At 36.9% G+C, this 12073-nt stretch overlaps 1 protein-coding gene across 2 annotated transcripts in view; it reads right to left on the reverse strand.

Moving 5' to 3' along the window:
• ZUP1 (zinc finger containing ubiquitin peptidase 1) overlaps nt 1-9565 on the reverse strand; it is a 34607-nt gene extending 25042 nt beyond the window's left edge. For both annotated transcript variants that reach the window (XM_054569867.1, XM_054569868.1), the window contains exons 1-4: nt 9432-9565; nt 7743-8315; nt 4649-4759; nt 2788-2909 (exon numbers count right to left, since the gene is read on the reverse strand). In XM_054569867.1, coding sequence (XP_054425842.1) covers nt 2788-2909; nt 4649-4759; nt 7743-8301 — 792 coding nt within the window. In that variant the 5' untranslated portion in view covers nt 8302-8315; nt 9432-9565. The remainder of the gene's footprint in view (nt 1-2787; nt 2910-4648; nt 4760-7742; nt 8316-9431) is intronic.
• Between the last annotated feature and the right edge of the window lie 2508 nt (nt 9566-12073).

The raw sequence follows: 12073 nt of genomic DNA on the forward strand, positions 1-12073 counted from the left end.
AGTATTATCCTAATTCCTTTTTTGGTAAAGACACAACAAAGAGAAAACTACAGGCCAGTATCTCTGATGAACATAAATGTTAAAATCCTTAACAAAACATTGACAATCTGGATCCAACAATACATTACAAAGATCATACACCATGAGCAAGTTGGATTCATCACAGGGATGCAAGGATGGTACAATATGCACAAATCAATGAACGTAGTACACCACATAAAATGAAAGACAAAAATCACATGATCACATTAACAGATGCTAAAAAAGTATTTGATAAATTACACCACCCATTTATGATAAAAACACTCAGTAAAGTGGGAACTGAGGGATCATACCTCAACATAATAAAGGCCATATATGAGAAACCTACAGCCAACATCATATTCAACAGGCAAAATCTGAAAACTTTCCCTTAAGATCAGGAACAAGACAAGGGTGTCCACTTTCACCAACTGTATTCAAAATGGCATTGGAGGTTCTACACAGCAATCAGGAAAGAAAAAGAAATAAGAGGCATCCAAATTGGAAAGGGGAAGTAAAACTGTCATTATTTGCAGGTGACATGACAGTGAACAGAGAAAACCCAAAGGGTCCACCAAAAAACTACCAGACTTAATAAGTGAATTTAGCAAAATAGTGGGATACAAAGTCAATATTCAGAAATCAAAGGCATTTTTGTACATCAATAATGAAATAATCAGAAACAGGAACAAGGAAAAAAATACCATTTACTGTAGCAACAAGAAAAATAAAGTACCTAGGAATAACCTTAACCAAGGAGACCTATAATTGGAAAACTACAGCACACTGAGGAAAGTAACTAGGAAGACACAAGTAAGTGGAAGCATATACAGTATTCATGGATTGGAAGAATTAGAGTCATTAAAATGTTCATACTATCCAAAGCAATCTATAGATTTAATGCAATTCATATTAAAATATCAACAATGCCATATTTCACAGATCTAGTCCAAATCTTTCAAAAATTTATATGGAACCAAAATTGACCCTGAATAACGTCAGCAATCTTGAGAAAGAAGAGAAAGTAGGAGGGACCACATTACATAATATCAAACTATACTATAAGGACACCGGAAATCAAAACAGTCTGGTGCTGGCATAAGAACTAACACATAGACGAATGCAACAAAATAGAGAGCCCAGGAATAAACCCATGCCTCTATGGTCAATTACTATTTGACAAAGAGGACAGGAGCATTAAATGGAGTAAAAATAGCCTCTTCAATAAATGGTGTTGGGAGATCTGGACAGGTACATGCAGGAAAATGAAACTAGATCACCAACTTACACCATACACCTGAATAAACTCAAGATGGATAAAAGACTTAAATGTAAGTTGTGACACCATAAAAGTCCTAGAGGAAAACACAGGCAGTAAAATTTCATATATCCCATGCAGGAATATTTTTGCCTATACGTATTAAAAGGCAAGGGAAATAAAGGGAAAATTAAACAAATGGGACCACATCAAATTAAAAAGCTTCTGCATGGCTAAAGAAACCATCATCAAAATGAAAAGGGAACCAAGTGCATGGGAAAATATATTTGCCAACAGTACCTTGGACAAAGGTTTGATCTCCAAAATATGTAAAGAACTCATATGACTCAACACAGAAAGACAAACAATTCAATTATAAAATGGGCAAAGGACCTGAACAGACACTTCTCCAAGGAGAACATACAGATGGCCCATAGACATATGAAAGGATGCTAAGCATCACTAGCCATGAGAGAGATGCCAGTTAAAACCACAATGACATACCACTTCACACTGGTCAGAATGGCCGTCATTAATAAATCAACAAACAAGTGCTGGTGAGGTGGTGGTGAAAAGGGAACCCTACTGCACTGTTGGTGGGAATACAGACTGGTGCGGCCACTGTGGAAAACAGTATGAAATTTCCTTAAAAAACTAAAAATGGAATTGTCTTTTGACCTTGCAATTCCACTGCTGGGACTGTACCCTGAGAATCCTGAAAGACCAATTCAAAAGCACCTATGCACCCTTATGTTCACAGCAGCGTTTCTTCCAATAGCCAAGTGCTGGAAACAGCCTAAGTGCCCTTCATTAAGTGAGTGGACCAAAAACCTCTGGTGCATTTACACAGGGGATTACTACACAGCAGAATACAGAAGGAACTCCTGCCCTATACAATGGCGTGGATGGAACTGGAGAATATTATGCTAAGTGATATAAGCCAGGTGATGAAAGACATATATATGATCTCACCTATAAGTGGAACCTAATCAGCAAAACAAACAAGTGAGCAAAATAGAACCAAAGGCATGGAAACAAGGAACAGACTGACAGTGACCAGAGAGGAGGGGGATGGGAGAAAGGGATAAGGGAGGAAAGAAAGGGAAGGGGCTAGGCAAGGAACATGCAGGAATGACCTATGGACATGGACAGTGGGGCGGGGACTGACTGTTGGAGTGGAAGGTGGGCTGGTCGGAGGAGGGCAAATGGAAAAAAATGGGACAACTGTAATAGAACAACAAAATATTTAAAAATAAAATAGAAAAGTTTAAAATAATTTCTTCATGGAGTTGTTGTAAAAATTATGGTATCTATGAAGTGCTTACCCCAGTACATAACCAGAACGGGTACTTGCAAATGGTGGCTGTTATGAACTATAAAATATTGAATATGTGTTAAAAAATATTTAGTATAATAACAAGTATAAAAATAATAGACTGAAGTCTTGACAGCATGACTGAAAATTAAGACTTCTACCAAACAAAAATATTATGTTATAATCTATGTACCTGCAGCTTTTGAAATTCTTCCCTTTCTTGTCTTGATTCTTCAGATTTCCTCTTTTGGTCTTCTTCTTGTTGAAGCTGGTGAGCCAATTCCAGATCTCTAGTACATTGGACTCTATCCAAGCCTATTAGATATTTTTAGTGTTTAGAATAACTACTAAAATCAAAGCTTATCTATTACATGTTTACATATGTACTTTTTAAATGGAGTAAATGCTACTACCACTTTGCCATCTGCACATGCCTATGATGTCATAAAAACAGTATGTATAAATCTAGCAGAACTTAAAACTAATTCTATAAGGGTACAACCCCCACTTAAATCACTAATATTCACTGAGTGTTTAGGCTGTGACAAAGACTGTTAATTAATTACTTCATTTGGATCTTTGTAACAACCTTAAGAAGACAGGTATCACCTTCTTAAGGAACCAAAAGTTAGAGAAATTAGGTAACACCCTCCATTGGTGTCCCTTATTAACACAAATGAGATAGACTGGTTTTTAAAAGAAATACTGGGAGGTGGAGGAAATACTAAAGGGCATAGAAATATGTCTGCGAAATACAGGTATTAGATCATGCAGGTATTAATTATAGCCTGGCCCCAAATAATACAACGTCGCAACACCTTTGCTCTATTTCTCCTCTCTCCAGTGTTCCACATATCCATTAACCAGTGACTTCTGGCCAGTATCTTAACTTCTTGACCTCCCAATTTGGTGGTTTAATTATGTATTTAAATATCCTTTCTTTCCTTTCAAATCTCTCAGTTTCTACTGCATCCTCCTATTTGTTTCTCACATCTGTTGTTGGAGATACGTATTTCACAACTGATTTTTAGTGTACTTATGAGGCTATCAGCAGTGATATACTCAGACCATATCTTTCTCTCATTATTCACTATGAGCTCACAGAATAATTTATGCACCCAAAGATAGCCTACCATAAACAAAGTAAAAATGATCAGATATTAAACTTCAGAGGGTTATTCTTCCACAGTAGTTAGTAAAGAACCAACAGTAGAAAACTGTTCCATCTTTGCTACAATAATTCTCATTGTGGGATTACTTTGAGTGAGCAGGTAATGCTGTCTGCCCATAGAGATAGCTGACTGGTACTAGGGTCACTGATACTGGACACTAAAGGCCCCTGCATTAACATGTGGGATCTATGTACCTTAAGAAATGGAAATCCATTAGAACACAATTGATTTCTCTGAGGGTCTCCTTTGTATTTCATTTCAGTGGGACTGTGCAACCCACATAGGATTTTTCCACTTCTAAGTCACTGTAGTGATTACTTAAAAAATACCACATGAAAAAAATAGAGGAGACAGAGCAAAACTTTAGAGTCACTTATAAAACTAGTAAGTGGTAATGTAAGAAACTTGGCTAACAGCTAGAAAGGCACTTAGAAAACTTTTCAGCCACACAGTTCACATTCTTTTAAAAAAATTATATGTGCCATATGGCAGCTTCCTAGTTCACCAACAATTTTGGCTGTCCAAATGCTAATTTCAGTTACTTCTAGCTGCTGAAAGAATGGCCTCAACTTAAAAATCAAACAGATTTTTAAAAGTCCACAATATTTCATTTTCTTCTGAATATTGTTTCTCTGGGGCAAAACTTGGGACTCACACTTTTGGTTCAGTTTTTGGTCACAACAGTTTATCCCTGACAATTTTTCTGCAAAAAAAAAAAACTTATTTTAAAAAGTTGTAACTGTAATAGAATTATTTAAAGGGTCAGATTAATTTTTAAGCAGTATGTTTCCCCCATCACTGTGTATCACTAATCTAAAACTGAGATGTGTTCTAGGAAGTAGAAATTAAATGACATTCTTATTTTAAAACATATAAGCATACCTTGTCTAAAGCTGCTTTCTTCCAAATGCAAGTCAACATGTTCCTGGAGAATATGGTAATTTGTACAGATGAGCCCACACATAGGACAGTCATACAGTGTCTGACCACCGTCTGTATTAGAGATATAATTTAATTGGTTTTATTTTTAAAACTTCTAGATTTTCACCCCAAGTCAAACACTATTTTGGTTTCATGCCAAAAAATGTCTACAAGTTGAAATGCTGAGTGTTTGAATGTTCTCATCTGAGGATTAGAAGCCACAGTTTAGATGGTAGACATTTACAGACATGCTCCAGCGTACTCTTTTCCTACTTCCATCTCTTTATTTTTAACCAGCACATAAGAGATTTTTCTGTCACTTGAAAATTTAAAAACAAAATGGAAAAATTTGATGCAGCATAAGTATTCTCAATTTAGGAAAGAATTTGGAAATATTTAGTTATATTATCTGTATGATAATAAAGCTGCAGAATGTATCCAGATAAACTACAACACTAAATAATTTTCTTTCAGTTTTGAGATATAACTGACATACAGCAGTATATAACTTTAAGGTGTACAGCATAATGAATTACACATATTGTGAAATGATTACTAAAGTTTAGTTAGTATCCATCATATCATATAGAAATAACAAAAAAAAATTATTTTTCCCTTGTGGTGAGAACTTTTAGGGTTTACTCTCATGGCAACTTTTAAATATACCACAGAGCAGTCTTAGCTATAGTCATGTTATGCATTATATCCTCAGAACTTTTTTATCTTACAACTGAAAGTTTGTACCCTTGGCAACCTATATCCACTTTCCTCACCATTCACCTCTGCCTCTGATAATTACAAATTGGATCTCTTTTTCTATGAGGTTTTTTTTTATTTTTTAGATTCCACATATAAGTGAGATTGTACAGTATTTGTTGTTTTTTTTTAAGGTTTTATTTATTTTTAGAGAGAGGGAAAAGGGGAGAGAAAGAGAGAGAAACATCAGTGTGTGGTTGCTTCTCACGTGCCCCCTCCTGGGGACCTGGCCTGCAACCTAGGCATGTGCCCTGACTGGGAATCGAACCAGTAACCCTTTGTTCTGCAGGCAGGTGCTCAATCCACTGAGCCACACTAGCGAGGGCAGTATTAGTTTTTTTATGTTTGATTTATTTCACTTAGTATAATGCCATCAAGGTCCATACATATAAACACAAATGACAGGATTTCCTTCTTTTTATGGCTAACTAATATTCCATTATATATTTGTACAACATCCACTATCCACTAACCTTGTTAAATAAATAAAAGTTCTTTGTAGTTGGATTTAAAGCTAATTTTCTACTTCTAGGGTCAAAATGGAAGACTGAGCATAATCACAAACCTTTCTTACCACTGTAATAAAAGAAAATATTAATGACAAAAATATGTTTGATCAGAGGTTGCAATCAAGTTTTAAAAATTAGTTGATATATTGTATAGCAGTGAAAAGGTAAACTAAGGTACTGAGCTATTCACTGATGTCCTCTCCAAGGTGAAATTTACTCAAAAGAAGAAATGAATTCAGCAATACTTTGACAAGTACTTTGACACAGACAAGTATTGTTTTAGAGATGAAGATACACTATAGGCTTTGGTAATGAGAGCTGTAGAGATTCTAACAGTTTAAGAAAATCTGGATATAAAGAGAGATGTTTCTCATTGCCAAGGCACATAAGTTGGGGAACTTCTCCATCTAACTGTAGAACAAAAGAAGTATAAACATTTCGTTGCATAGGAAGGACAGAAATATGAGCTGACTGAGAACATACCGCTGTTGGAATAGCCTGCTAACAACTACAAAAAACTTTGGAGTTCCACTGAAAACTGTCACAGATAACTGACAACAAGCATCCCAGTCTGTGAAAGGATTTGTATGACCTCGAACTATCATGCATTACCAAGCAGATTTGCAGGGTATAGAATACCAAGGAGGAAACGTAATTTTTTTTTTAACCTTGACAAATACCAGGTAGTTTTCATGGATCCTGCAAAAGGTGCTTCACCCTCCAGCATTCCACCCTCGGTGGAAGCCAAAGAGACCTCTGCCTTACAACTGGAATGTTTCCAGAATTTAATCCATGAGTTTTGGATATTGAAAAGGAAACAAAACTGAACCTAACCCTATAGTTTGGTTTGTCATAGTGTTAGTATCGCAGCCTACAACTAAGTCCCTAAATGCCCCTTTAAACTAATTTTAAAAGAAATCCAGGTTTTGCTTTTATTTGATGGTGAATTGGTTGCTCTTGTGTTTTATGGGAGGGGAAAAAGATATTTTTAACCTTCATACATACAAGCAAAAATACATTTGGTGCTGTAAGTCTTCAGAAGCTAACAGCATTAACATTGTAAGTGAAAGAAATGCTAGAGATAAAATACCCACAGAAGTATATGATGGGCACATTAGCAGGCTGGATATGGCTAAAGAAAGTCTGAACTTGAGGATATCATTAGAGTTTTTTCCCAAACTGAAAAGAGAAAGATCAAAATAAAAATTTAAAAATAAAAGAAAATAGAACAAAACATCCAAAGAACTCTTACAAATCAGTAAGAAAACCAAAAACCAGATTAAAATATGGGCCAAGGACCTTCACAGACACCTCACCAAAGATACACAGATGGTAAGCATAGGAAAAGATGTTCATCAGACATTATTAGGGAACTGCAAGTTAAAGCTACACACGTATTAGAATGGCCAAAATCTGGAACACTAAAAATACCAAATGCTGGCCAGGAATGAAATCATAGTATCCTCTGATCATAAGACTCAAACTACAACTCAGTAAACTCAAAAACAAAAAAATCATAGTCTGAGACAGTCCAGGTGTCACTGGGTTGGTGTTGTAGTTCTCCTCAGAAAGGTAATACAGCTACTCTCCCTGCAGCTGAAACATTTAGTATCAGCATCCAAATTCTTTCCCACTATTATATTTTTATATTGCAACAACTGCAAAAAACAATGTTATAGATATAAACTGATTTTTAAAAGTTATAGTAACCTGATTTACAAACCAACTTTTAGGACACCACATGTTAAACTGAGATTAGTGTTACTTATTACATAAAATGAACACTTTACCTTCTACTGGAGTGTCTAAAAAACTGGCATGCTTTGTTTTCACATGAGTTTCCACATCTTGAGCACAATCTTCTATTTTCCCACAGAATGGACATTCAGAAGGACTATACGTTGTATCATAAATTGATTCTTTTATTTGGGATAGGTCACACTGCTTTTCCTTACTTCTCAGGAACTTTCTAGATTCAGACAAGTTCTCTGAATAAAAGGTTTTCTGTTTTAAAGTGCCATCCTCAGGCAGGCTTTGAACTGAAATTTTTGGATTAGATGCACAAGCAGAATGCATACTTGAATTAATGTCCATTCTACACTGCTGGGTATTGTCCTTCCCGTTATCGAAAGTCCTATACTGTATTTTATTGGTCTTCTCAAAGTTTCTCTCTAGTTCATTTTGCTCAAAATGAGCAGTTTCAATATGAAAACACATTTCATCATAATTCACACCTGACAACTTGCAAAATGGACATATAACTTCATTTTCCATGTGAACAATTAGGAGATGAGACTTCATGTCCGGTTCTGAGGTTACTGTTTCACCACAAATATCACAAGACAGCATGGTACATCGGGTGGCTAGAAAACAACACGGTATTAAGTTAGAAAGTAAGGTGAAGAAAAAGAAAATGCATTTTATAAAATGATTTGGAACAATTAAATGTGTTTAAAACTTGATTATTTAGATGAATACATTTTCTATGAACTTACTGCTTCTGAAATAAAAAAACTTAATAAAACTCAACTAAAATTTCCCTACTGCTTCAATTTTATGATTTTAATAAAACGAAGGCAATAACGATAAAGCAAATTAAAATAATTTTTCAAATATTTCAAAAACTGTGGTTTGAGGTAGAGAAAAACATTTATGAAGTCATCCAGGTAAATCAGGTTAAGAGAAAACAAAGAAGGCTTATCAACTGATGTATCTAAATAGAGAAACTAAAATTTGTTAACAACGGGGAGGATAAATACATCTTAACAATAGCAGTTACCAGTTAAAGAGCTTTATGCATATCAAACTAATTTAGGTATAACTATTATTCTACATAGAGTACACCTTAGTTCAGCTATGTCACCACAGCTAGAAAATGGTTACACAAAGTGCTAACCCAGTGAGGCGCCAGAGGCTGTACTTAACCTAAAGCACAGAAGCTGAGTGAGCACAGTAGAAAAGAGCGCTGATTATAACCTGGATTATAATCTCAGGTTTCAGAACTTTAGGTAAAACATCTCACCTCTTTGAGGTTCGATCTATAAAATAAGTTACAAGAAATCGTCAGTCACTTTTGAGTTTTGTGGACTAATAAAGTACTAGCTACAGAGAAAACGCGATTTTCCTAGGAAATAATTTTTTTTAAAAAGCAGTCACTGCCACAATCGTCCTATTACAGAGAGTTCAGCTACGCGTTATTTAAAAATAAACAGGAAAAGAGAAGAAAACTATTCCCATCATTCCAATAAATTTAGTTTTATAAGAACTCCCTACGCTGTCTTTATTTTTCTCATAGCCCTCCAAACAAGTGAAAACAGTCTCTGATTTTAGAAGGAAATTCCCCCACAGCCCCAGTGGAAAGACCATCACGCCGAAAGATCCAGCGGCGGCCACTGTGCCCTGAGCTGGGCTTCCTCTTCGGTCCCGCAGCTGAAACCCTCTGGCTGCCCGCAGAGGAGTGCGTGCGCGGCCTCGATTACCTTTCCCGGCCTGAAAGACGAAAGCAGGCCTCCTCTTCACCCAGAGATTCACAGTTAACCGAGAAAAGAACGAGCGACTCCAAAAGCGGAAGACTTCAATCTCCAGAATCACATTCAAAAAACCTTTTCCTCCGGTCCCCGGAAGGGAAGGGATCCCAGCATGCACCGCTCCACGCCGGGCAGGGTTGCGGTGCATTCTGGAAGCCGTAGTCATTTCTCCATCCTCCTATCAGGACCCCGATCCCTAACTTTCTAGGAGAGACTACACTGTGACTTCTTTCTGAATGAAAGGGCGGGTCCTAGAGCAACGCCCGAGTCCACAGCACCTACAGCACCCACTGCCTAGGGCCTGAGTATCGCTCTCTTGTATTGTCAGTTAAGGCATTTTAATACTACTAGCTGTCACAGTGTAAACTGTGCTCTTCAGGTGGAGGATGACTAAGATAGGTTTTCATTCAACAAATATTTAAGGAGTGTCTATTAGAAAGACCTTCTCGGAACTGGGGCTGCAGCAATAATAAAAATACACAAAATTCAGGCCATTTGCAGCTTACACTCTGAGGTGGAGAGAAAATGAATAAACTGATCATGGTAAGTGCTATGAAGGAAATAAAACTGGGTTATTTATATAAAAGACAAATGCAGTTAGCAAAGGTCTTTCAGAAGAGGTAATTGTGCTTATGAACAAACTTTGCACCAACAGGAGGAAGGGCATGCCAGGCAGAGAAAATAAAAATAAGAACAAAACCTTTAAGATTGGACCTGAGTATAATGTTCTAGAGGTGGTTAAAACATGAAGTCAGAGTTGCAGACAGGGGCCAAATTATGTAGGGCCTTGTGGAAAACTATTGGAGTATTTAAATAAGAGAGTGGCATGATACGATGATATACTATATATTTTAAAAATCATTCTAGGTGTTGAGTAAATAAACATGGTAAATTGAATATGTACATTTATATCCCCTGCCTCTCAAAATCTACTAAGATGACAGTAGAAGAATAAAAATAATAAAAATAAATGCTGAGAGTTTAACAAAATTTGAAAGCCAGAAAAAGTATGGCTGAGTAATAACTAACTTAGTAAGTAGAGAAGTCCACAAAACAAGTCAATTTATATGCCAGAACTCTGGAGATGTTAAAAAACTAACCAGATACTTTTGAGAAAGATGGTAAATTTGGGCCTGAAAAAAAGAAAATTTTACAGAAATTCTGAATAAAGGGCAGTTAGAACCTTCTTTCCACTTGTCCTCCCTCCATCATGACTGCCAAGTGACTCATCTGCCCTTCCCAGACAGAACACTACAGGTTTAGTTTATGAAGAAAATGAACCAGAGAGGCTATGGGAGAAGTGCATAGCTAAGCATGAGGGTCAAGGTGTTGGACTGAATATGAGGCCCCTAGCCATTTCTCCCCATCACATTCTGATGTCTGAAACTGCCTCCAAGTCAGGAGATTGGAGAATTCTCCAGGGAAAACCATTGCTCCAAGAGAAAAGACCTACAGATCATGACTTTTAGAAAACCCTCCAGTGAAACAGCCAAGATCTCATTTTATAACTCTGTAGGGAGGCCGACAATCAATGAGTAAACAAGTCCCACTAATACACAGGCATTCAAAATAAGTTCGTTAGTGCCTCACTCTTAAAAATGGATACTCAAGAATCACCAGGCATTGGAAAACAGCCTATGCAGGAAAGATGAAAACCAAAATGATAAAAAAGAAGTAAAAAAGTAAACTCTGAAGAAACAGAGATAATGAATAAAGGAGAAAAAATGGAAGGAAACGATAATATTTTCACAGAGACAAGTAAAGGTATTTAATCTCTGAATCAAAAATAGTAGTTTTGGGGATTAAAAAAATAATACACACATATATATTCAATAGAGAGGGAGAAGACAACCAAAAAACTTCTCAGAAAACAGAAATAACAAGAGATGGGAAACAGGAGCTTCTTAGGGATAGGAATCATGTGTTTTTTAATCCTGTATATTCCGTGCCTAGAACTGCATCTGGAAAAGTCTGTTTTCAATACTGTTTGTTGAATTTGAGGATGGTTTACAAGGCTATATGTGTGATATAATAATTTAGAGTACTTTATCTGGAGTTACTTATTTCATATATCAGTGACTACTCTTTTTCTTGTTAAAAATCCACAGATGTGATAAGACTTCAAATTTAAATACATAGAAAATTGGAAAGCTTGAAACAAAGTGGAGCATATAGAAAGAAGTTAATGCACCTGAAGACAGAAAGAGCCTTTGTAAAGCTCCAAGAGGTTGCTTATTTTGTACTTTGTGAACACTGCTGTAACTCCATTATCTAAAACAATGCCTGGCACCGATTAGGCCCTCCATCAACAGTGCGTTGTAGGATGGATGGATTGATGGATGGACGGGAGGAAGGACGGACTAATGGAGAAAGAACGAGTGAACAATCGACGTAGAACCCGCCCCGAAGGACCAGGGCAGTAGGACACACTCCAGCGGCAGGGACTGCGCGGGTTTAAAATCCCGCAGTCGGTGCAGACACCGGCTCCTCCTTCGGTGGGTGCGGCTGGGGTGCGCCTCCTCTCCGCCCCTCTGCGGGTCGGTGCAGCAGCCGCCGCCGCGAGCAAGGGCTTCTGGGAGCCCCGCCTCGGGGTC

This window comes from Pteronotus mesoamericanus, unplaced genomic scaffold (genome assembly GCF_021234165.1).
Source record: "Pteronotus mesoamericanus isolate MK-2021 breed Mesoamerican mustached bat unplaced genomic scaffold, CSHL_Meso_final contig_20, whole genome shotgun sequence".
Lineage (NCBI taxonomy): Eukaryota > Metazoa > Chordata > Mammalia > Chiroptera > Mormoopidae > Pteronotus > Pteronotus mesoamericanus.